General features: G+C 33.1%; 2 protein-coding genes across 4 annotated transcripts in view; one reads left to right on the top strand and one right to left on the bottom strand.

Annotated features, from left to right (window-relative positions):
* LOC141337759 (NACHT, LRR and PYD domains-containing protein 3-like) overlaps positions 1 to 27,950 on the bottom strand; it is an 887,345-nt gene that overhangs the window by 143,748 nt on the left and 715,647 nt on the right. The window lies entirely within an intron of this gene.
* Positions 17 to 17,809, top strand: LOC141338251 (NACHT, LRR and PYD domains-containing protein 3-like). The gene is made up of 7 exons (XM_073843799.1): positions 17 to 444; positions 1,755 to 1,838; positions 2,236 to 4,173; positions 6,227 to 6,400; positions 7,013 to 7,174; positions 16,808 to 16,854; positions 16,938 to 17,809. The coding sequence occupies exons 1-7, from the start codon at positions 23 to 25 to the stop codon at positions 17,477 to 17,479; spliced, it is 3,369 nt and encodes a 1,122-aa protein (XP_073699900.1). The 5' UTR covers positions 17 to 22; the 3' UTR covers positions 17,480 to 17,809.

Here is a 27,950-nt window from a genome sequence, read left to right as displayed (position 1 = left end):
AAGCAGAAGACCAGCTTGCAAAATGAGTGTGTATGAGGAGAGAGAGGAGGAGGCTCCTGTTGACACTTACGGAGCAGCATCTCCAGGATTAGGTTATGTCTCTATGAACAGTAACAACTTTATGTTTCTGCCCCCTAATCTCAGTGATGTTCACGCTCAGAGAGCAGCATCTCCAGGATTCAGCTGTGTGTCTATGAAGAGTAACAACTCCATGTTTCTGCCCCCTGATCTCAGTGATGTTCACGCTCAGAGAGCAGCATCTCCAGGATTCAGCTGTGTGTCTATGAAGAGTAACAACTCCATGTTTCTGCCCCCTGATCTCAGTGATGTTCACGCTCAGAGAGCAGCATCTCCAGGATTCAGCTGTGTGTCTATGAAGAGTAACAACTCCATGTTTCTGCCCCCTGAACTCAGTGATGGACCTGCTGTGACCTCTGACCCTGTGTGAGTATCATGATGACTAGTCTAATAAACTTAAATAGTCACTGAGTTTATTAATTGGCCTGTGTAAGTATTATTGTTCTTTTTTTACTGTGGTATCTACTTGGAAATCAAGTACTGTGTAGTTCTAGTGGAATCAGTACAGGCAACAAAACATTTGGTATCGTGACATCCCTACTCTATCGGATTGAAAAACTGGAAGGTACTGCGCATGTGCAATGATGAAGAAATGGCATAATGACTCATGACACGTGGAACAAGTTGTTGGTTTTGTAGAATTAAGTGTCATAAATTACATTATTGTAAATTCTCTTTCTATGGAGCAGAACCGATCAGCTCTCACTTCTTACTCTCATCCACAGACTCCTTGTTTTGGCCACAGGAATTGTGAAAAAGCTTAATTTGTTCACCAACCTCCTGCTAATTATGACTCAGAATAGATAAATATTAAGTGCTCTTTAAAAAAAAAAAAAGCAATGGCAGGAAAATAGTATTTAGTAATAGCAAAATTGTATTTGTGCAATGTGCGCATGTCAAAAGATCAAATCGATTTGAAGCTTGTAACATATAAACGCTAGGGATGGTAAGATTCACCGATTCATCGGATACAAGTTGGCATTTGTATTATGATACATAGTTTCTGAAATATGTGCATTGGTAAAAACAGTTTTTTTTTTATATACAAATGTTAGTAGATGCACTACACTTTCATTATTTAGAAAGTGGCCAAAAATTAGTGAGCAATATTTTATATGTAGATGGATTTATTTTCTTTTTTATGTGTTCTCTCATCACCACTGCTGCTGAATTTGACATATCACAACAAATCGGCCTCAGTTATGGAGATGCACATCCCTAATAAATGCACACATCAACCCGATCACTTCATTGCGTTGATGTAAACATTAAGCTTGGATTCAACAGTTAGAATCATTTTATTTTGATTAAAACCAAAAAAAAAATTAAAATCTAAATGTCGCTATAGTTTTTTGGAGGGCTTTTAGCCTGTTACCCTGTAATTAAACATCAGACAATCCTGTCATTGTATATTTGACATTTTGAGATGATGTACTGTCGGAAGTAAAAGTGGCCTATGAAAACAGGGGGTTACAGTATTTTTATTATTTGATCTTTATTTTCTTTTTCAATATTTATTTCATAATTTTTTTCTTTATTCTTTATTGACAGACTAAATCCTTGTATTTACACCATGCTGTGCTGTGCTATATTTACAATATAATTATGATACAGAAACCTTAGCTAAGAGACAATTTGCAGAGATGCAATCTGAAATATTTCTCTCTTTTTCTTAGCATCATCAGCAGGAAGAGAAAGAGGGCAGCTTCTCCACTAAAGCCCTCTGATCTCAGTGATGGATCAGTGCCCTTTAATCCTGTGTGAGTATATTTTTGTAGAGTGAGACGCAAGAACACAATGTACACAGAAATAATGAGAGAAGTATTTTTGAAATTTTACTTCTGCAACATAATCTGAATTCAAATGATGATGTAAGGAAAGAAAACTAAAGAAAGAGTCAGTAGGCCTATAAATACAGCAGCTTAAATAGTGCTTTTGTATGCTTCTCTCAGTCATTTATCTTTTACTAACTACACAGAAATTAAGGGACTCACTGAGTTTTCTGCATCAATATTATATCGAATAGTAATCAGGCCAATCGGTTGGCCACAACAGATTAATTATATTTAAAATGAACTTGATAATATAACAGTTCTTTCTGAATGTTTTGATGAAGTTTATTTTTGTTTTTGCCTGTTCTTTTTAATATCTTTTCAGTGATTGGAGAGCTGATCAGATCAGATATGTGTCCCCTCAGACCTTCCCATCCCCTTACTATCTGAACCACTTCAGACATCGTGACTCAGAAGCAGCCCAGCAGCTCGATTCTCACCAACCAGTGCTTGATGATCTTCAGAGAGTCAAAGACCAGCACAAAATCAGCATGAAGAACAAGTATGAGAGCTTATTTGAGGGAATTAAATTACAAGAGAATCAAACCCTCCTGAACAGGATTTACACACAGCTGTACATCATAGAGGGAGAGAGTGAAGGGGTGAATGAAGAACATGAGGTGCTACAGATTGAGAAAGGTTACAAGACACTCCAAGACACTCCAATCAACTGCAATGACATCTTTAATCCTTTACTTGATCCAGGATATGAGGAGATGAGAAGAGAGAAGAAGGACAAAATAAAGACTGTTCTTACTAAAGGCATCGCTGGAATTGGAAAAACTGTCTCTGTGCAAAAGTTCATTCTGGATTGGGCTGAGGGAAAAGCCAATCAGGATGTAGATTTTATGTTTGTGCTTACATTTCGAGAGCTGAACTTGATTAAAGATCATCAGTACAGTCTTCACAGACTTATGATTGACTTTCATCCTGAACTCCAAGGTTTGGACTCAAAGATTTATGATGAATGTAAAGTTGTGTTCATCTTTGATGGTCTGGATGAAAGCAGAATCTCACTGATGTTTTCAGACAGTCAGAAAGTTTCTGATGTGACTGAGATTTCAACAGTGAGTGTGTTGATGTCAAACCTCATGAAAGGAGATCTGCTTCCCTCTGCTCTCATCTGGATCACCACCAGACCAGCAGCAGCCAATCAGATCCCCTCTAAATACATCAACCGTGTGACAGAAATTCAGGGATTCAATGACCCTCAGAAAGAGGAATATTTCAGGAAGAGAATCAGTGATGAGCATCAAGCCAGCAGAATCATCTCACACATCAGAAGAGCAAGAAGTCTCCACATCATGTGCCACATACCTGTCTTCTGCTGGATCTCAGCCATTGTGCTTCAAAACATCCTGAAACAAGATCTCAGTGCAGAAATCCCTCAAACTCTGACAGAAATGTACATCTACTTCCTTCTTATTCAAACAAATATGAGGAACCATAAATATGAAGAGAGAGATCCAGAGAAACTCCTGCAGTCCAACAGAGAAGTGATTGTGAAACTTGCTGAACTGGCCTTCAATCAGCTGATGAAGGGCAATGTGATGTTCTATGAGGAGGACCTGAGAGAAAGCGGCATTGATGTCACTGATGCCTCAGTGTATTCTGGGATTTGTACTGAGATCTTCAGAGAGGAATCTGTATTTAATCACAGGAAGGTTTACAGCTTTGTACATCTGAGCTTTCAGGAGTTTTTTGCAGCACTGCATGTGTTTTACTGCTATTTACACAAGAACAGTGAGATTCTGAAAATGTTCCTAACAGGAAAGTCCAGAACACAATGTGAGAATATTACTCTGGATGTGTTTCTGAAGGAAGCAATGAATAAAGCATTGAACAGTGAAAATGGACACCTGGATCTCTTCCTTAGATTCCTTCATGGCATCTCACTGGAGTGCAATCAGAGACTCTTAAAGGATGTACTGATACACACAGAGGACAACCCAGAGAGCATCAAGAAAATAATCCAAAACCTCAAACGAGGTCAAAAAAACAATGTCAGTCCTGAAAGATGGATGAATCTGTCACACTGCTTGATTGAGATGAAGGATAACTCTGTTGTTCAAGAAGTGCAGGTGCTTTTAAAAAATAAAGCAAAAAGTAAAGGTCTTTCTCTTGCACAATGTTCAACTTTGGCAAACATGATCCTGATGTCAGAGGAGGTGCTGGATGAGTTAGACTTTAATAAGTACAACATCAAATCAAAAGAGGGCAAAAGGAGACTAGTACCTGCTGTGAGGAACTGCAGAAAAGCTGTGTGAGTGTGAAAATCTATAATAATCTAAAATAATATTGCAATATGAACATAATTTGAAAAAGGTTTTGATGAGTATTTTATGGGTGTGTGTTCATAAGCATAAAACATAATCGACTACAGTTAGCGCTGTACCAGTCAGCATCACAACACCAGTGGAATGCCAAAGCACAGTTTTGTATATATTATATTCTATAGGTTTTAATTAAGATACCACTAAGGCATGAAGCTTTGTTTAAAAAAAGCAATAACTGATTAGCAGCCAAATGTTACATTGTAACCATGGAAACATTTGAATTCATGCATAATGAAAGAGATGTTGGAGCCCATACATTAAAATTAAGTCTCTTTAAAACTTAGTAAATATAAATGTCTTTTGTGGAATATAAAATTCACTTTTGTGACGAATTACGAACATTGTCAATTGTTTTGGAATGCTTGAAGAAAACATGAAGATAAGAGACAAGAAACTGACTTTGTGCTTTGCCCTCTTAAAAATATATATATAGAATAGAGCTGGTTAATGTAATAAAGACACTCGGCTAATAAGACTTCCCACAATAGAATTCTGTATAAGTGAGAAAAGAAACAAAATCTTTGAAGCATCATACACATAATGCTCATATTTAAGCTTTAAATAAGTCACATATTTCTTTCTTGATATAACCTTAAAAAGGGTAAGACCATAAAAAGAGATCAGAAAATTAATTTACTGATATTTTCCATCTTCTTAGGACACAAATAATACTATTTAATGATTTTATTGATTTATTTATTTTTAATGTAAGTATTCCCCAGGATACGTTGCCCCTTTGGGAGTAAATTAACTGAAAACAGAATGCTGGCAATGCATATTACAACATTTTAGCCAACAATTTAAAAAACATTTATTTATAATGTAAACTAAACATTATTTGTAAAATTCTGTTGAACAATAAATATAATGCCTATTTATGAAAATAGCCTGTATACTGTATCATATTCAATATGCTAATTTCTAGTGCCTATAAATTATCAATATGACCAAAACATTGCTGAAAAACTTATTGTACAGAATCCACTTTATGCCCTCTTACCTCAAAGTCCTTTACTTGATTTAATTGATTTTTTACTTGAGTAACTTGATTATTCATACAGCATTTTTAATTAAAACTTTTTTTTAAGTTAATCTAAATGTAAAATGAGACACAGCAGACTTTTTGGGAACATTTATTTGTCCATCTCTTGATTATCATTTATTTGCAATAAATTGCATATATGATCCATATTAAGCCTGATGTATGAATATGATAACTCAAGAAAAAATACATATGCATACATGTGCATGTGTTTTTTTTGTTGAGTATCATATTTCATACACACCCAAATAAATGATAAATGATAGACATATTTAAAATTTACATTAACAAAAAATAAATGGTGTTACAATACCAAAATTTAGATTTTATCTAATTAATTTAAGCACTCATAGTCTTCGCTGTATGAATTAAACAAATTCTAATTTCTGTGACCCTGGGAGTACGGTCCCAAATATGGTATTTAGGACGTTCGGTGAAGTCACACAGCTGCCAAAATCAGTTCATTCTTTGGTACATTGGCTGGCGCTGAATCTGAATACTGACTGACAGGAATCTCTAAACGGCAGCGCGAACAAACATGGCGGTGCCCATCTCACGTTATAGATCATGATTCAGATCATTTAAATTGGGTTTTAAACGGCAAAACACACTAATTCACACATATTTGTGAATCAGAATATCAGATAGTTCATGACATGGTAAGCAAGTGGGTGAATATTTTGAATCATCAAGGAAAAATAAAATAAAAGCAAACTGGCTGTAATACAGTGTTATTGTGTCTGCATTGTGTAACGTGACAAGCTTTGCCATGGAAACAATAAGGGGAAACATTCTAAAATAACGGTCACTTAAAAAAACTCACTCTGGGGGGTCAGATAAAATATTTTAAACTCAAATAAAATAGCCAGTGAAAGGGTTAATAAAGCAAGACATCACACCTTCATGCTATTTAACAACAGTTGTTTTGTTTTTTTCAGCTTAGTGTCCTGTAATCTCACTGATCAGCACTGTGAATTTGTGGCTTCAGCTCTACAATCATCAAACTCCCCACTGAGAGAGCTGGACCTGAGTAACAATGACCTAAAGGATTCAGGAGTGAAGCTACTCTGTACTGGATTGAGGAGTCCAAACTGTCGACTCAACATACTGAGGTTTGGCTTTCACATTGATTTGTTCGTGTTAACCCTCTGAGGCTGGAAAATGTGCTTGCCCGTACAGTTGCATTTGTTCATGATAACAGCAGAAATTTAAAATACTTATAATTTTTGGTTGAAGAGTTATTAGTAAAATATTATTCCAAACTGTGGATCTACTTTTATTTGCATACACCCACAACAACAAAATGTTATGCTTTAGTAAAATAAAGAAAACAAAAATGGTGTGCTCTTTTCCATCTTGGTCTCCGTGGACTTCTATTTTTATACGCACCAATTCCAATTGAAAACAAATATTCACACTCTCCTGTGTATGGGGCTGTGTAGGCACAGACTAATCAAATATGCCTATGATGAGTCCTGTCCACCATCAAAAGTGTCAACACATCAAAATCCCAGTGCTAAATTACACTGTTCTGTTTTCATTTGTTCACACACTACAGTGTTTAAATAAACTTTTAAATAACTTTAAAACTTCTCGCAGACCTGATATCTAATTAGATTCAGTTTATGACATTTTAACTCATTTAAGACTGTGCTTTCTAGGATACTTGTATTATATATTGTATATCTTTTTTTATTACGTTCACATTTGGGCTGTTGTTGTAGATTATCTGGCTGTTTGGTGACAGAAGAAGGTTGTGCTGCTCTGGCATCAGCTCTGAGTTCAAACCCCTCACACCTGAGAGAGCTGGACCTGAGCTACAATCACCCAGGAGAATCAGGGGCAAAGTTGCTCTCTGATACACTTAAACATCTGGACAAACTCAAGTAAGTTGAGCAGAAACAATCATCCTCTCTTCTGCAACTGTTAGAGAATAAAACAATAAGCAATAATAAAAACAAAAATAAAAGGTAAGGGTTGTTGTAAGGCATTACGTGGACCTATGTAGCCATCAGAAGTACTTCCATATTAGGGTAGGGTTGCCAACTTCAGAAAAGGAAAATTAGGGGTAATCGTGGTTTTTCATAGAAAAATTAGGAACAAAATAAGGGACAAATTGGGACTTGATTGATTCCATCTTCTTTCAACTAGATGTGTTCTTACATGTTGCTGCATGTTGAATTAATTAAAAATAATTATGTTTGCATTTGCCAAAACTGAAACAGTGAAGGGAATTGCTGTAAGCACTCACTGTGAAGCAAGCACGACCAGCCGGCAGAGGATTCTGCTTGAGCTTAAAGCCTTTCTCAAATTGCTATGTTCGTAAATCAAACAATGACATGTCCAAGTGATTAATTCCCACTTTAGAAAATGTTATTTTTGTGGTCTAGGTGCTCATAAGCCATATGCCTTAAATACAGGACAAAATGCCTTCTGTATGGCTTTCATACTGATTGCTTTTTTAATGCCTTAAAATATGGAATAATTGTGGATTGCACAGAATGGTTGGCAATAGGGCTGTAGCTATCGAATATTTTAGTGATCGAGTATTCTGCCGAAAATTCCGTCGATTAATCGAGTAATTGGATAAAACATATTTTTGCTTAATTAAAGAGAAGAGCAATTTTAAATATAAAAGAGAACATAAGAAAGGTTTCTTAAAATCATTTTTTTTAAATGCATAGTATGCAACAACATTTTCAATCAAAAATAAGCATTAAGTTATTAACCCTTTTTTACTGTCTGTGCTTGTACTGTGAACAATAACAAAGTTGACTGGGTTTAAAATAAAGCATTTTTTTAATTATCAAAGCTAAGGTATACAATAAAATAAATTATTAATAGTAATACAAAAACACTGCCTTTAAGTCTTGCAACTTAACTTTCAAAACTAAAAGTTTCAAAATCTTCAGCTCAGGCATAACATAAGCCTTTACTGTCTTGATCTTGGAATGCTTTGTGGCATTTAGGAGGCAAAACATAAGTCCATGCATGGTTTCACACGGAGTGCTTTAAGCCAAAAAACTATAAGTTTTAAAACTTTTAACTTTTGCTATATGGTTAACGTTGCGCATGTCATTTACACTGCTCCGTCGATTTCAACCCTCGAAAACGGACACTTTTGAAAACGCTGTAGACCCACTGATCTTTATAGATAGTGTAGTAGTGATGCGCGGATGGTGGTTATATCCGCGGGCGCTCTGGATAATCCGCGGGTCGGGTGGGTCGGGTAATAAAAAAATGCATGCTGATTCATGCTTCATGATTCATGATGCATGCATCATTCAGTAGTTTCCTGCATTATCCAAAATCATGACAGTCCACCACACGAATAGCTAATTCAATCGCATGTTAATACATTGAAATATTCCCTAAAAACACCCAGTAAAGACAGTGTCAGGAACTTGGCGCCGGCTTCTTTTGAAATATATTTGACGATTGTGCCTGATGCGACCGCGCCTGCTCTGTCCACAGATGCTGCCTGATCATTCATACGCGGTCAGGCTAGGCGCGCAGTGGTATAATAATAATTATTGATTACTTATTTGAATCAGTAGATTAGAACGAAAACAATACCTTAAAAATGAAAAGAAGCAGATTTTTACGATCAGGCATTTCTGAAACTGGTGAACCCAGGTAAACTTCCAAAGTCCAAGCATCCAGTATGCGTTCAAATAGTAAGTTTAGAATGGCTCTAACACAGAGAAAACACGACCGATTTTGTCAGAGATTGCGGAGAGTCGCATCCAGATGTCAGTTAATTCTTTTCTGCGTGGATTTGGCTTAAAATCATGATTAAACGTATATAAGTGTGCAGCGATGTGCAGATCAGCTGAATCAGTCTGCTGTTATAAATTAACCATCCATTCATCATATCAGCATGCAAAACTAAGAATTACATTAAGTGTAATATGGTGATCGGGTGCAGTTATCTAAATCAGAGAAAAATATAGGTGCTGGTGGGTGGCGGGCGGATAATGTATTTGAAGCTGCGGATTCGGGTGACGATTGAGCCCATCCGCGCATCTCTAGTGTGTAGACCCCGTTTTAGATTGAAAACTCATATAATAAATTAAAAGAGGCTTCATTTTTTGTAACCGAGTTACTCAAGTTACTCGAGGAATCGTTTCAGCTCTAGTTGGCAACCCTATCAGTGACTTCTTCTTCTTGTCCTTCTTCATGTTTTTTTTTACTGCAGTTTACACACTCACTAACTAAATGTTATTTAGAGGAGGTTTTCTTTTTTTGCCATGTTAGTACTGTTTGGAGCAGATCTTAATTCTTTTGCTACTGTGGTTTGAGCTGATTTGAGTTTTAAACTAAATTACAGTTTGTCCTGCAAGTGTGCCCAAGTCTAAATTGAGCGTACCATTTGAAACACAGGTGCGTCTGCATATGTACGCATACAAAGAACATAGACACATCGACACCTGATTTTGTTATTATGGAGAATGATAAAATCTCAATATATCATCAGGAACCACAGGCATTCATTTTGTCTTACCCTAATCTCAAGTGAGAATACCCATTGACTTACATTTTATAAATCACCAAAGACCAAGGTTTCTTGAAAGGTTTGGCTGTAGACTTGCATTTGCACTGATTTGCATTCTCTGTTTTGCACCTGTGCTTCCTCTGCAAGCAACACCACTTTCAATCAGCACTTGCATTCTGCACTACCTGCAACATCACTTGCAATCTACACAAATAAATCAAAGAAATATTGCAAATGGGGTAAAAAAGCTTAAATTATTAAAAGTGTTGTATTGAAATGAGACCAATATTTTAGGTTTCAAAATTTGTCTTTGTTGCTTGTGCCTTTATTACAGGATTACAATAAATGCAGTATTCACAACGACTAGCGAATGAGAAATGAAAGCCACAATACTTTTTCCACCAGAGGGATAACAAATTCTTTTAGGTCTCAGTGTTTAAAATCTTTGTTAATGGTTCTATAGGTAAAAAAGAAGAAGAAAGTAATTAAAGATTAAATTGTTTCCTGAAGTTTAATGTAATCATTTTGAAAAGAAATATGTGATATCCACTATAATTATTAATTGGATTATTGTTAACTTAATTTTTATATATCCTAATGATACTGAAAACATGTTTGTCATGTTGCCAGATATAGCTGAATGTATTGCTGTTCAATTAAAATTAATATTCAATATTATTTATATATTTTAATATTGTACATAGAATAGTACTTCCATAAAGAGACACTTAAAGACTTTTATTATTTGGAAAGATACACGGTCAGTCAAACACTCTATAGGTTAGATGAGCCGTTAGTGCTTTAACCCTGATAATCACCTCTTGAGGCTACATTTTTATTCTACTTCTGAACCTATTTCACAAGAAGACTTTTTAGAGCAATTAACAATGTGTATACTTATCAAATAAAATGTAATGCATCTTAAATGGCACAGGTATATTTGTAGCAATAGCCAAAAATACATTGTATCTGTCAAAATTATTGATTTTTCTATTATGCAAAAAAACATTAGGATATTAAGAAAAGATCATATTACATGAAGATATTTAGCAAATTTCCTACTGTAAAAATATCAAAACCTAATTTTTTTTTATAGTAATATGCTTTGTTAAGAACTTAATTTGGACAAATTTAAAGGCAATTTTCTCAATATTATTATTATTTTTATTTTTTTTTGCACCCTCAGATTACAGATTGTCAAATACTTGGATCTTGGCTAAATATTGTCCTAACCTAACAAACCATAGATAAATGAAAAGCTAAATCTCAATTTAAAAAATAAAATCACTGGTTTTGTGGTCCAGGGTCACAAAAAATGGCAACATATAACCATAACAATTATACAACATCAAAAATAACAATAAAACTTTATAACACTTCCAAAGCAGTTCCAACTATTCTTACAAACCTTACTGGATTAGACATTTCCATCAACCAAATTCCAAAAAATTACCTTTTACATTTTGTATTGTAAAACAATTAAAATAGTATATCTAAAACCATAATTGAAAAAAAAAACCCATTAATGACATCTATGATTTTTATTATCTTCATGTTTGCTGGACTTTATCTAGTTTCTATCAAGTTAATAGAAACATGTTTTTTTTTTTTAAATAAACTTTTTTTTTTTTTTATAACTACATAACTACGTCAAAATTTGTGCTTTCAGTATGAGTGTGTGCAGTTTACCTTTTAAGTCTTGTCAAGTTGTTTATCACAGATATACACAAGTTTCACCCCTGGCTCTTAATGCATCATTGAGTGTTTGGACCTTCTGTAAAAGAGTCCTTCAGTTGTCCTCAGTGAAAGATGGATCTCAGAATCATACGGTCATTGTTGGAAAGGGTTCACATACACAAAAATTGCTGAAAGACACAAAATTTGAGGAACCTGAAGAATATTTCTGAAGAACAGAGGGCATTTTAAATGTTCAGGACAAACAAGGGATTCGTGATCATATATCAATCAAAAAAAAACTGTTGTTATGTGCTTGCTAGGATACTCAGGGAGGTTGCAACAGAGTTGTTTAGAAACAGAGTTGCGACACGCTTTGATCTCGCCGCCGCGCGGTCACATGTTCATGGAGCTCTCAATAGTTCCAAACAACTCCGCGCTGTCAATGTGTTTGAATGGGTTGAAGTAGGATAGACAGCAGTTTTACTATATTTGCAGCAATTGCGAGCAATTATTAACACATAATCTGCATTGATTGTGTATTGATAACTACTCGAGTGATAAAGAGACATTATTAATATGTTCTCATACTCTTTGGCAGTCAAATACTCATACTCTTTGGCTGTAACTTTTATTCAATTAAATAATTGTAATATATAGTTCAGTTCTATTAAATTTATATTTTTTGTTTTTTGTACTAAATAATATGCAATAATGATTCTGACCATTTAAAAGATACATTTTCTAATATAGTATTTATATTACAGTTAGTGTAATATTTAAGGTTAAATACATTTGAATGTGTATTTGGACATGATCAAACACTCATTTTTTATATGTTTCGATTTAACAATTTAATGTTAAATTAAAAAAAGTAATTTACTTGTTTTATTTTATGATATTCAAATATACAACATAAGTGAATATTATAAAAGGCAAGCAAATATGGCATTTAACATAACAGAAAAGATGAAAATAGTGTTTAAAACAACATAAGGCAACCAATTGCATTCAGCATACATTTTTATAGTATTTCTTGAATGCAGTCTTTACTGAAACTCATTCAACCTCCTACAGGGAGAGAAAGATTGCAGAAAGACTAGAAGCTTAAAAATATGACAACTAGTATCTGGCTATGGTCGCTATTTCGGTGTTTCTCATTTTATTTAACTGCAATTACATAACTGTAAATACATGACTGTATATTATCTAACGATAAACGTTAACTATAACGTGCTTCATAAAATACCACTACTGGCCAGTTTTTCGAGGGTCAGCTGATGCGTTAAAATGTAAAAAAAAATTATGTAATTTCTTCAGTTTACCAGCGACTGTGCTTGAGAAGTGCTGAAATGAATGGGTTTCAATGCAGTAACTATTGGTTGTTTGGAACTATTGGCCGCTCCATGACACGCTTTACTTCCACATTCCTCAGTTCCTATGGAAGCCTATGGGAGTGTCGCTACTCTGTTTCTAAACGGCTCTGGGTTGCAAGGATTATGTTATGTGGTTGCTAAGGTACTTGGGAAGTGTTGCTAAAAAAACAAAAACAAAACTGGATTATTCAGGTAACAACACAGTATTAAGAATCAAGGGGATGTAAACTTTTGAACTGGGTTGTTTTTATAAACTCAACTATTATTTTCTCTTGTGAACTATATGTATACATCTTTTACGTGAAATATCTTATTCAGGTCAGTACTAAACAAAAAATAACATGCATTTTGTATGATCCCTCTTATTTTGTTAAAATAATTAACATTTGTAAGATTCTGAAAGGGGGATGTAAACTTTTGAAATTGAAAAACACCATTATAAAGAAAAATATTGAAGGAACCAGCAGTGAATTAGTCTCCTGGGTTCTGACATCATATCTACAACCACTCCATGCAAGCGACGATTGTGACGATAATTGCAGAGGAAGCGCAGGTGCAAGTCTGCAGACCAATCCTTAGAAAGGTTTCAGCTAAAAATCTTCTTTACTGTTTTAGTGAAGATAAAATTCACTTACATCTTTGATAGTGTGAGTAAATTAACAGCCAATTTTCATTATTGGGTGAAATATCCCTTTAATTACTTTAAAAACAGTGACATTGCCATGTCTTTTCTAAGAAATATAATGTAACTATTAAGTAGTGACAGTATGTTATTAATAAAATAATAGTTGTGCACAACAAGTTTGTGTGCTCCTGAATGTTTATCTGTGTGTGTGTCACGTATTGGTCGTCTTGTCATCATGAACTCTTGCACACACATTCTGGACTGCAATCCCCATAAGCCACTGCACCAATCACTGCACACAGCTGCTCCTCGTTTCCCACTGCACTGATTGCTGCACACATCTGTTTCACATTGACTCTCTTGCATTTAAGCCACTGACACACACAGCCACCTTGCGAAGTCTTAATTTTCCGTATGGTCTGTATTTCCGAGCGTTTCTTCCCGAGTTTGTTTTCCCTGTGTTTTGATTCCTGGACTCCCTCCCGTGTTTGATTCTTGCTGCCAGCCCGACCTTTCTGCCTGGTTTTGACCACGATTTCTGCTTGCCCCTTTGTGTTTGTTTGTTTTGAATAAAATGCTGCAAATGGATCCGTACGTCTCTGACCCTCCATGTGACAGTAGGGGTGGGAGAAAAAATCGATGCATCGCGATTCTCTCTTCAACGATTCTGAATCGATTCCTAATATTTCAGAATCGATTCTGAGCTTGTTTTTTTTTTTTTTTGCATATGGCACGTGTGCGCGCTAGAGACGCAGCTGGCTACAGCGCACAGAATTTGCATTGCTTGACAGTGTGCTTCCATCCGTCGTGTTTTACTTTAGATATGCGTTCATTTCTGCCGTCTGGAATGCAAGAAACTGTTGCACTGACAGACTCACGTGCGCTTTGTGTTTGTTCGTCCTAAAGCTCGATTGCGGATGCGGTTAAATGCACTTGCATTTTGGAATAGTTTCAAACGAAACTGTACATACAGTCAGTTATGTTTTCAGAGCAGGACAAAACATCTGATATATCGAAATAGATCTGTGCATCATTGGCGTTCCGTCCATATACAGTAAGCTGCTAATGCTCTGCATATCCAGGCTGTCAGAGAGAATGCGTTCACGTGTTAAATAATATAAACATGCTTATAAATGAATCCCTTATTTGAATCTTCTGGGCAAGCAGATTCCCCGCATCTTCCTTGACTCCTCAGAATTGATGCGCATTCTGTTTTCTGATTTCATTCGCGGGGTAAGCTGTCCGCGAAGCGCTCGCCCAAGCGGAAAAACGCGCTGTTGCTGCCAGATCCTGATTGCCAAAAATGTATTGTATTTTTGTATATTATATATAATATGTATATTTTCATAATTTCTCAACAATTCAAAAGTTTAAAGTCCACAGAAAAAAAATAGCCTATATAAAATGTATATATATTTTTAAAAATAATAATAAACAGGAAAAAGAGGAAATATTATAATATGATTTCATCTCTGATTTTATATTGGTGTCTAAATAATGTAAAGATATTATTATTTTTGGTATTACTGGTGGTTTTAGCACTCAGCATACCTGGTAAATAAAAGTGTCACCTCTCGCCACTGCTGTGCATTAGTTTGAATGCAGCCTGTTAAAGCTCCCTTTCTTTGATCTCATCAGTAATAATAAAATGGCAGTAATGCTGAGGAAAAAAGAAAAACTATTGTCTGTAAACTTTCGGATACCTGAAGAAAACTTATTTTAAATAAGTAATTGTTTTAAAAAGTACCTTGCTTACATAATTTAAAAAATAAAGTAAAGTTGGCCCAAATTAAATTTGATATAAAACAAATATGAAAATGTAGCCATGTGCAGTAATATTAAAACCTGAGAATGTGAGCATCGTGATATTTAGTTGTTAATGAAAACAGTAATTAAATTAAATTGAATCTTGAAACCAGTGAAGATTGACACACCTACTTTTACAGAGATTCCAACTATAAACAAAAAGCATAGAAACTGCAATTTTACATGTTTTTAAAATTGTAAAGTTGTATTTGCACAGCAGAAGAATTAATTGGGGAAAAAATGTAGATCAAGAATCATTTTGGAATCGGATCGTGACTCCCAGAATCGGAATCGGATCGGATCGTGAAGTGCCTGAAGATTCCCACCCCTATGTGACAGAGTGTGTTACTGTCTATTAGCATGATGTGAACACTTTTCCATGTCACTAGCATATTTCAGAAGAATGTTACTAGCATGATTATCAAGTTACTAGCATTTTACTAGCATGATTATCAAGTTACTAGCATTTTACTAGCATGATTAGCAAGTTACTAGCATTTTACTAGCATGATTAGCAAGTTACTAGCATTTTGCTAGCATGATAAGCAAGTTACTAGCATGTTGCTAGCATGATTAGCAAGGTAGTAGCATGCTACTAGCATAAATAGCAAGGTAGTAGCATGCTACTTGCATGATTAGCAAGGTAGTAGCATGTTACTAGCATGATTAGCAAGGTAGTAGCATGCTACTAGCATGATTAGCAAGGTAGTAGCATTTTACTAGCATGATTAGCAAGTTACTAGCATTTTCCATGTCACTAGCATATTTCAGAAGAATGTTACTAGCATGATTATCAAGTTACTAGCATTTTACTAGCATGATTAGCAAGTTACTAGCATTTTACTAGCATGATTAGCAAGTTACTAGCATTTTACTAGCATGATAAGGAAGTTACTAGCATGTTGCTAGCATGATTAGCAAGGTAGTAGCATGCTACTAGCATAATTAGCAAGGTAGTAGCATGCTACTTGCATGATTAGCAAGGTAGTAGCATGTTACTAGCATGATTAGCAAGGTAGTAGCATGCTACTAGCATGATTAGCAAGGTAGTAGCATGCTACTAGCATAATTAGCAAGGTAGTAGCATGCTACTAGCATGATTAACGAGGTAGTAGCATGTTACTAGCATAATTAGCAAGGTAACAGTATGCTACTAGCATGATTAGCAAGTTAGTAGAATGTTTACTAGCATGATTATCAAGTTACTAGCATGTTGCTTGCATGATTAGCAAGTTACTAGCATGATTAGCAAGTTACTAGCATGTTACTAGCATGATTAGCAAGTTAGCAGAATGTTACTAGCATGATTAGCAACTTACTAGCATGTTACTAGCATGATTAGCAATTTAGTATGAATGTTGCTAGCATGATTAGCAAGTTACTAGCATGTTACTAGCATTAGAAGAACAAAACTAGAATGTGCAAAAGTTAAAGCAGGACAAGAACTCATCTGTGTGGATTATATTATTATTATTATTATTATTATTATTATTATTATTATTATTATTATTATGAGATGAATGTCTCTGTGTGTGTTTTCTAGTGTGGATCATGGAGGAGAGTTCAGGATCACATCAGGGCTCCACAAATGTAAGTCCACAAACAGACTCACAGTTTTCTTGTTTGTTGTTTAGTTGTAAATGTGTCTCTTGTAATGTGTGTCTTGTGTTCAGATGCCTGTGATCTCACACTGGATACAAACACAGCAAACGAACACCTCACTCTGTCTGACGACAACAGAAAGGTGACAAATGTGGGTCAGACACAGTCATATCCTGATCATCCAGACAGATTTGATGATCATCATCAGGTTCTGAGTGTTGAGAGTCTGACTGGACGCTGTTACTGGGAGACTGAATGGAGTGGAGGTGTTAATATATCAGTGTCATATAAAGAAATCAAGAGGAAAGGAGGGGGTAATGACAGTGAGTTTGGACGTAATGTGAACTCCTGGAGTCTGTTCTGCTCTAATCACAGATTCTCTGTCTGTCACAATAGTAAGTCCACTGGTATATCTGCTGGTTCAGACTCCTGTAAGAGAGTAGGAGTGTATCTGAACGAGTCGAACGGCACTCTGTCCTTCTACAGCGTCTCTGACAAACACAAACTCACACACTTACACACATTCACACACACATTCACTCACACACTACACGCTGGATTTTACCTTTATTCAAACTCTTCAGTGTCTCTGTGTGACATTAAACACAACTGAATAACACACATCTCTGTAACACACACACATTACACAAATCACACACTAATGAAGAGAAATACTAGTGTTTGTGGAAATGTTGAGATATTATTATTATTATTATTATTATTATTACTGTGAGATGTTTGAAAGCAACATTCAAAAGCACTGCTAGAAACAAGTGTCTGTGAAACTGAACATTAATCATTAAAAACATTTGCTTTGAATCTCTTCATTTTTGAGTCACAGATACTTTCTCAATCAAAACTGACAGAAGACCAAACATTTAACATCTTCCTTCAAGAAAATCAATGTTATATATTTTAATAATATATTTTGAGTATTATTAAGCATTTTGAGGAGATTATATTATAGTATTCAATTCCTGTTAAAGAAATTAAGAGCTATTTTTCGATTAAAATTAATTCAACTCAGCCTCTTTATTTTCGGGTCACGCTTGGTGCTTGAAATGTGTTTTTTTTTTTTTTTTGAAAATTAATTTAATATATTTTTGATTAATAATATATTTTGATTATTATTTAGCATTTTAAGGATATTTTATGATAGTATTTCAGTTTTATGAAAAATGTAAGAGCTATATTTCCATCAAAATTAATTAAACTGAGCCTCTTTATTTTCGGGTCACACTTGCTGCTTGAAATGTGTTTTTTTTTTTTTTTTAGGAAAATTAATGTTAATATATTATTGTTTAATAATATATTTGATTATTATTTAACATTTTAAGGATATTTTATCATAGTGTTTCAGTTTTATTTAAAATTTAGAGCTATTTTCCATTAAAATTAATTAAACTGAGACTCTTTATTTTTCGGGTCACACTTGCTGCTTGAAATCTAACCTTTATTTTTTGGAAAATTAATTTTATATATTATTATTTAATAATATATTTTGATTATTATTTAGCATTTTAAGGATATTGTATGATTGTATTTCAGTTTTATGAAAAAATTAGGAGCTTTTTTCCATTAAAATTAATTGAACTGAGCCTCTTCATTTTTTTCGGGTCACACTTGCTGCTTGAAATCTAACCTTTTTTTTTAAGGAAAATTAATGTAATATATTTTTGATTAATAATATATTTTGATAATTATTTAGCATTTTGAGGATATTTCAAGATAGTATTTAATTTTTATTAAAAATTTAAGAGCTATTTTTCGATTAAAATTAATTAAACTGAGCCTCTTTATTTTCGGGTCACACTTGGTGCTTGAAATGTTTGTTTGTTTGTTTTTTAGGAAAATCAATGTAATATATTTTTGATTAATAATATATTTGGATTATTTTTTAACATTTTAAGGATATTTTATGATAGTATTTCAGTTTTATGAAAAATTTAAGAGCTATATTTCCATTAAAATTAATTAAACTGAGCCTCTGAATTTTTTTTGGGTCACACTTGCTGCTTGAAATCTAACTTTTTTTTTTTTTAAAGAAAATTAATGTAATATATTTTTGATTAATAATATATTTTGATTATTATTTAACATTTTAAGGACATTTTATGGTAGTATTTCAGTTTTATGAAAAAAATAGGAGCTTTTTTTTCATTAAAATTAATTAAACTGAGCCTCTTCATTTTTTTTCGGGTCACACTTGCTGCTTGAAATCTAACTTTTTTTTTTTTTTTCTAGGAAAATCAATGTAATATATTTTTGATTAATAATATATTTTGATTATTATTTAGCATTTTAAGGATATTTTATGATAGTATTTCAGTTTTATGAAAAATTTAAGAGCTATATTTCCATCAAAATTAATTAAACTGAGCCTCTTTATTTTTGGGGTCACACTTGGTGCTTGAAATCTAACTTTGATTTTCTAAAAAAAAAAAAAAAAATGTAATATATTTTTGATTAATAATATATTTTGATTATTATTTAGCATTTTGAGGATATTTCAAGATAGTATTAAATTTTTATAAAAAAAATTAAGAGCTATTTTTCCATTAAAATAAATTAAACTGAGCCTCTTTATTTCCGGGTCACACTTGGTGCTTGAAATCTAACTTTTTTTAATTTTAGGAAAATTTGTGTAATATATTTTCGTTTAATAATATATTTTGATTATTATTTAGCATTTTGAGGGTATTTCAATTTTACAATTTAGCAATTTACATTTAAAAAAATCTTTTAATTTACATTTATATTATTATTTATCATTTTGAGGAGATTTCATGATAGCATTACATTTATATATATATATATATATATATATATATATATATTTTTTTTTTTTTTTTTTTTTTTTTTTTTTTTTTTTTTCTATAAAAATAATTAAAATGAACCACTTTATTTTCGGTTCACATTTGGTACTTGAAATCAAATTTTTTTTTTTTTTTTTTTAGAAAAATTTATGTAATATATTTTTGTTTAATAAAATATTTTCATTATTATTTAGCATTTTGTGAAGATTTTATGATATTATAAAAATTTTATACAAAATTAATGAGCATTTTTTTTTTCCATTAAAATAAATTAAACTGAGCCTCTTTATTTTCAGGTCACACTTGCTGCTTGAAGTCTAACTCTTTTTTTTAGGAAAATCAATGTAATATATTTTTGTTTAATAATATATTTTGATTATTATTTAGCATTTTGAGGATATTTCAATTTTACAATTTACATCTAAAAAATCTTTCAATTTACATTTCAATTATTATTTATCATTTTGAGGAGATTTCATGATAGCATTACATTTTTAGACATTTTAGTCTCTTTATTTTCGGGTCACACCTGGTGCTTGAAAATAAAATCTTATTCTTTTAGGAAAATGTATGTAATATATTTGTGTTAAATATATTTAGATTATTATGTGGCATTTTGGGGAGATTTTACAATACTTTTATATTTTTATGAATAATTCAAGAGCTATTTTTCCATTAAAATTTATTAAACTGAGCCTCTTTATTTTCGGGTCACACCAGGTGCTTTTTTTTAGGAAAATGTATGTAATATATTTGTGTTTAATAAAATATTTTGATTACTATTTGGCATTCTGGGGACATTTTATAATAATATAATATTTTTATACACAATTAATGAGCTACACTGTAAAAACAATCCTGTAAATTAACATGATAATTTATCAGCAAAATGCTTGGAATAGCAGTAAACTGCTGTTTTTTACAATGTTTTTTACGTTATGGGAGGTTGCCCAACAACAGTACAGCGTTGTAATTTAACGGAATTATAACTTCTTCTTTTTTTTCACGTGCAGAAGACGAAATTTTTGATTATCTGTATGAGGTAAATTTCTTTATCTTTATCTGTGATTGACACTTCCTCTTAACTTTATATTGCATCTTGCATTGTATCTTCAAATTGAATGGTTATGAAGGTTTGGGAAATGAAGATTTTTAAAGGTTGTTTCTGAAAGAGAATCTCCTCTGCAGTTTTTTTTTTTTTTTTTATCAAAATACACTAAAAACAGTGATATTGTGAACTATTATTTCAGTGTATAATAAGTGTTCTTTACGTGAATACATTTTAAAATATAATTTATACCTCTGATTCAATTAGAATTTTCAGCATCATAACTCCTGTCTTTAGTGAAATCATTCCAAAATGCTGATTTGCTTCTCAAGAAACATTTCTGATTATCAACATAGAAAACAGTTGTGCTTCCCCCTTGTTTTGTGGGAAAATACTTTTATTCACCAAAGACAAATTAAATTGGCAAAGAATGACAGGAAAGACATTTATAATGTGTTTTTGTGGTGATCAATTTTATTGTCTGTTGGTTAAATTCTTTACATACAAATGCTTGTATATAAAAAAAGAAATAAAAACTCAAGCAAAAAATTTGCCAGCTTTGTTGGTCTTAGTCGAAGGCATCAATGGCAGGTTGTCTGGCACCAGAGAAGCTGTTGCAGAACCAGCATCTGATCTCCTCATTGCACTTCAGTCTTTTATAGACAGCAGATGCATTCCAGTGTCCTGAGATACCATGAGTTCTGGAAATCCCCCAAGGCCTAGAAGGTGCCTATATAAACTCTGCATCTTCGCATTCTTTCGTCTCCGGATTCTTCTCCTCTGCTGCACTCCGCACCCCGTCCATCACAGAACACACGACGGCAACATCCTTACTCCTCTTGGTCTTTCTTTTGGCAAAGCTCTTTCTTTTTTTTGAGCACAATAAAACATATATAGACAGACACAGAGGGGAAGAAAACAAAATAAAACAAAACCAGACAAAGCAAAAAAAAAAAAAAGAGTACAAGAAGATGGGAACAAATATGAGGGGAAAACAAAAAACAAGCTGTAAATGTATGGATGCGGTAGTTTAAGTGGATACAGAAATAAGTTAAATACATATTTTCATGAGTTGTAATTGTAATCATTATTATTATCACCATTATTTCGATTTCTGTGTTATTTAGTGAAAAGATTGAACTATAGACATAACTGTACTAAATACTTAACAGGAAGCGATACAATATACAATAGTAGTGATATTATAATACAATGTTAAACAGCAAAAGGAGCAGTAAATGTTAGCCTTAATATAATGATCCAGGATCTGATAATGGCAATGACAGATGATATCCTACTTTTTATGTGACAGAGCAAATAACTAAGAGGAACCCTAGTAGAAATAAAATAATTTAATGAAACCAGTAGCGGACACAGAGTTGGAAGCAGTAGGAGCAATGTTTGCAATAGTAATAGTAATAGATTTATTTATTCACTCTTGGTGAGTTGCACTCAAAAGGTACTCTGTATACTTGTTCATTCGCATCCTGTAACGATGGAGGATACTGTCAATTGTGGAAATGCTCACACTGTCGATTCCCTGGAAGTGTGTATTGTCTTCTATCACTCTTTCTTAGATACAGTAGTATACTGTACCTATTCTTTTCTCTAAATGTCCTTACTATGGTGGGCACAGAAAATTGGCTCAAATTTGGTTGCACTCTAAGCTTTTTTTTTTTTTTTTTCTCGCTTTTTTTTTTACAAGTTAAAATTCGTAACTTACAATGTTTTTATTTAATTTACATTAAATTAAAAGTCAGTCACGATTAAAAATATTTTATGGCACTACACTCATATCCGGGTCAGAAGTTAATAGATTACGCTATTAGACAACTTTGGTCATCGGCCATTATAGATCAACTAACATAATCTATAAAGGCGCAAAATGCAATTACTTACACACAGTTTTTGCAAAACACAACACACTCTATGTAACACCCTAAAATCTAAAAGGAAATGTCTTGAATTCTTTTTTTTTAAACACAAGTGATCAAAATGCCACACTAATTCATCAGTGCCTCACACTAACTCCTCACTTGTGCAAACACTCATTGCTTTACTTAACACCAGCAAATCATAGCTTTACAATAGGCCTTGGAATATGCTTTGGAATAATAACCTTTTCCAAAATTATGGTTACACTACCAGTCAAAATTATTTAAACAGTAAGATTTTTTATAGTTTTTTTTTTTATTCTCTTCTGCTCACTAAGCCTTTTTGTAACATTACACAATACTATTCAAAAGGGTTTTTTTTGTATTTTTTTTTTTTCAGGGTTAAGAAATTATATAAATTATTACTTTTATTTAGCAAAAATGCTTTAAATTGATCAAAAGTGATGATAAAAACATGTATAATGTCATGAACACACACACACACACACACACACACACACACACACACATATACATATATACAGTTACGTCCATATATATTTGGACACTGACACACATTTCATAATTTCGGCTCTTTATGCCACTAGAATAGTTTTAAAATGAAATTGAAGAGCAGACTCTAAGCTTTAATTCAAGGGGTTGAACAAAAATATAACATAAAATGCTAAGGAATTGCAGCCATTTTTATACACAGACCCCCCATTTTCAGGGCTCATAAGTAATTGGACAAACCCAGAAGCCATGCAGGGGCTCGTAACAACCGGTAACCCAGTGCCACTGGAAGCCATGCATGCTCATGCCATTAAACTGCTCCACCATGTTCACAGATGATGATGTTGTAGGCTTTGGATCATGAGCTGCTCCAAGCCTTCTCCATACTTTTTTCTTCCCGTCATTCTGGTACACGTTGATTTTAATTTCAGCAGCAAATGCTTTTCCAGAAGTGGTCTGGCTTTTTTTAAATGTTTTTTGACAAAGTCTAATCTGGCCTTGTTTGTACCCTGTGGTAAACCCTCTCTATTTTGCTCTGGTGAAGACTTCTCTTGATTGTAGACTTTGACAGTGACACGTCTACCTCCTGGAGAGTATTCTTCAGTTGGCTGGATGTTGTAAAATGTTTTATTACCATGGAGAGGATCATCCAATCATCCTGAACATTCAGGCCTTTTTATGTTGCTGAGCTCACCAGTGTGATCTTTTTCTTCTCAGAATTCACCAAACTGTTGATTTGGCCATTCCTAATGTTCCTGCTATCTCTCTGATGCATTTCTTTTGTTTTTGAAGCCTAACAATTGTCTGTTTTACTTGCATGCAGAGCTCCTTTGACTGCATGATGGGTTCAGAGCAACAGCTTCCAAATGCAAATGGCACACTTAGAATCAGCTCCAAACCTTTTACCTGGTTAATTGATGTAGAAAAAAATGAAGGAATAGCCCACAACTGTCCAAGAAACAGCTTTTGAGTCAACTGTCCAATTACTTATGGTCCCTTGAAAAAGATATTAAAGAGCTGTAATTCCTTAACTGTTCTACCAATTTGATGAGACTGCCCTAAAGATTAAAGCTCAGAGTGTGCACTTTAAGACCATATTCATTGTATAACTGTAACTTGAATATGTTTTGGTCAACAGCTAAAATAATACAAATTGTGTCAGTGTCCAAATATATATGGACCTGACTGTATATACACTCAAAACACTCAAAGATTTCATGATACTATGCAATATTTATAACATTTTTATGTCCTTTTTTCCCAATTCAAATGAATTAAACTCTGAGAATCCTTATTTTTCACACTTGGTACTTTAAAATAAATGTTTTATTTATTTATTTATTTATTTTTCAGGAAACCAATATATTATATTTTTGTTGAATAATATTTTTATTTTATTTCAGATTTTGAGAAGATTTTATGATACTATGCATGATACTATTTCTACAATTGTAATGTCCTATTTTATCCCAATTCAAATTAATTAAACTAAGAATCCTTATTTTCGGGTCACACTTGGTACTTAAGATAAATGTTTTTTTTTTCTCTTTTGCCCGATAATATATACATATAGCCTATATATATATATATATTGTTTAGTAACATTTTTTATTATTATGTTTTAATTCTGAGGAGATTTTTAACAATAACAATTGTTATCTCCTTTTTTTTCTATGGGTCACATTTGAAATATTTTTTTTTAAATCAGAAAATCTGTATTATATATTTTCATTTAATATTTTTCTATTATTTCAGATTTTGATGATTTCATGATATTATGCAATATTTATCAACAATTTTATATCCATTTTTTCCAATTCAAATGAATTAAACTTCTTTTTTTTTGGATCACACTTGGTACTTGAAATATAACTCTTTTTTTCTAGGAAAATCAAAGTAAAAAATTTTCATTCAATAATATTTTTGTTGATTCTTTAATTTTTGATAAGATTTGATGATTTGATGTAATTTTATACTTAAAAAAAAATAAAAATAAACTCTGAGCCCAGGTCAAATAGTACTGCATAGTCTTCACTGCATGAATTAAATATAGATTTTTTTTTGTTAAAATATAGATTAAGTAATAATATCTAATGTATGATACTATTTATGATATGCTAATGTTCTTTTGTATCTCCTTTTTCCTGACAGACTGTGAAAGAAAGGCTGGTGAGACTTACTAAAATTATCCATTATTGTACATGTATTCACTCATTTGACATTTGCACTACACTTCTGTTACGTTCTGTATTGTACTTCTGTTATTAAAATTGTATTATATTAAAAAAATATGTCTGTGAGTCAATTTTGTGTTTAAGATGTGTTTAAGATTGTAATTGGTATTTTAAATAAATAATAGGTGTGACATAAATTTGGTTAAATAATGGCTTTTGATCTATCTGACACATGTGGTCCATGTATGGGCCATAGCCCTTTACAGAACTCAGCCATATAAGAATGCCATATAAGATCCATATATCAGCCACATCTTTTTTGATGTTTTGGCTCATTTTAGATTAGGTTATGGCACTGTTTTGGTTCAGTTCTGGATAAAAAGATCTGGACCAGTTTTGGGCCGGGGAACCAATACTTATCTGGGCCACATTTTAGCTGTTGATGGGTCAGATTTGCTGACTGGGAGTTAACTATGCATCAAACTGATAAAAAAAAAAAAAAAAAAAAAACCGGGCTGTAAAAGGATTGAACTAATACATGACTTAAAGATTTGTTTTGTTAATTAATGGAAAAAATCGTAAAAGAAATATACAAGCACTACCTAAATGATTTAAGCGAAAGATTTCACAAACACACAGGGAAATGCAAACAAGATCTTTTAATAAATGTAAACCAGATACAGTTAAACAATGTTACCAATTAAAAGATATACATTTTGAGTCCATATTGCAGAAGTCTCCGATCGTCTCGTATGTCAGTTACAAACATTTTGATCTTATAAATAGCAGTCAGAATACGATCACATTCACTCTCTGTAAATGTACAGTAGTAGAATTGTGTTTGAATGAAGATCCCCGTGGATTTTTAACCGCATGACAGAGGTAGGCAATAATGTATGGGGAAGATGTTTTCTCTTGTCTTTGATATATTTAATTTGCTATTTAATTTGAAAAACAATAATTATATATCAAATAGCCAAATTTCGTATGTAAGTAGCTCCTTACGTCCCGGAAGTATGCACACTAGCGTCGTGTGCAGCTCACCGACGACATCTTGTGGACTGAGCCAATACCTTATCCAGACGCTTATCCAGACGTACGTTATCCAGACGCAAATCAACACGTACCTTATCCAGTATGTTAGAATTTGTAACGGAATACGCGCCATTTTACTTTGCAACTGGATTACATACGTGTGGATAAGCATCTGGATTACGTACGTGTGGATTTGCGTCTGGTTAAGCGTCTGGATGTAACGTGTGAATAAACGCATTGATAATCATTTGGCTTTGTCCCATTTTGCCCCAAGGAAGGCTTTATGGTGGTAATGATACCTGATTTAGACATCTGTTTTCCTACGACTCGATCATATAAGGCTTCATTGGACAAACTGCTTTTGTAATAATCAGACATGGAAAAGAGTAAAACAAGTAAACAGCACTGTAAAAACCTACAGAACGGAGGATTTCACCGGCTGCGTTCCCGACGTTTTCACATAATAGCTTATGGTTTATTTCGACCAAAACTAGAGTCGATGCTTTTTGTAACTATGGGAAGACGAAACGAGACAGTTTTGGTAAGTTTTATTTTGTTCCTGTCAAATTTTAACGACGCTTTGTTTGTCAGTGCAGATCGAGTCTAGGTTTGAGGGATATCTTTTATATTGTTGTCTGATTCGAGCCTGTTAGTGACAAACATGAGCACTTTTTAATACATACATGCTACATACATAGTTTATGGACTATATCGTTAACAAGTACGCTAATACATTATCGAATCAAATGTACTTGATTTCTTGCAGCTCTAGTGTGGTCCACTTGTCTTTACACCCTGGGAATAAGGGCAATGATGGCACAAGGCAGTTTTTGTAAGTATTATTTAAATTAATTTAATTTTTATCTACAGTTGAAGTCAAAAGTTTACATACGCCTTGCAGAATCCGTAAAAATGTTAATTATTTTACAAAAGTAAGAGGGCTTAACATACAAAATGCATGCTAATTTTTATTTAGTACTGACCTGAATAAGATATTTGACATAAAAGACATTTACATATAGTGCACAAGAGAAAATAATAGTTTAGTTTATAAAAATGACCTCTTTTAAAAGTTTACATCCCTTTTTTTTCATGAATCCCTTGTTTGTACTGAACAGTTAAACTGCCTGCTGTTCTTTAGACAAATCTGTTTGACTTTGAGATCCATCTTTTCACACTGAGGACAACTGAGGGACTCATATGCAACTATTACAGAAGTTTGAAACGCTCACTGATGCTCCAGAAGGAAAAACCATGCATTAAGAGCCAGGGGTGAAAACTTTTGAACAGAATGAAGATTTTTATTGAGCACTGCCTTTCAGAAGCTATAGAACATACTTATATTTTTCCCAGAAGAAAAAATAAGTTAAATTATCTTTAAATTCCAAAAGTCACGATCGACATTAAAAAGCCTGTGTAAATAATTTCAAATGCAGTCATTAGGCTGAGGAAGTTTAGTCTCTTGGAAATGCAGAGAACAGTCCACTGACAGGCTTTCTTCAGCTTTCCTGTTTGCAACTGGCTAAAAATCAGTCCACAGTTTTATGATAAGCTATCAAATCCATGATAAACCTACTGTTTGTAAAAAATAATGACAGTAAAGACATTTATAATGTTACAAAAG

This window comes from Garra rufa, chromosome 1 (genome assembly GCF_049309525.1).
Source record: "Garra rufa chromosome 1, GarRuf1.0, whole genome shotgun sequence".
NCBI classification, from domain to species: domain Eukaryota; kingdom Metazoa; phylum Chordata; class Actinopteri; order Cypriniformes; family Cyprinidae; genus Garra; species Garra rufa.
Note: the sequence above shows the minus strand (reverse complement) of the source record. Positions and strands in the feature narration are given on the sequence as shown.

Bases quoted from the DNA above. Each gene is read 5' to 3' on its own strand.
- LOC141338251 (XM_073843799.1), top strand. From the start codon at position 23: ATGAGTGTGTATGAGGAGAGAGAGGAGGAGGCTCCTGTTGACACTTAC. The intron at 4,174-6,226 runs GTGAGTGTGAAA...TGTTTTTTTCAG, and splicing joins AGGAACTGCAGAAAAGCTGT to CTTAGTGTCCTGTAATCTCA. The intron at 16,855-16,937 runs GTAAGTCCACAA...TCTTGTGTTCAG, and splicing joins CACATCAGGGCTCCACAAAT to ATGCCTGTGATCTCACACTG.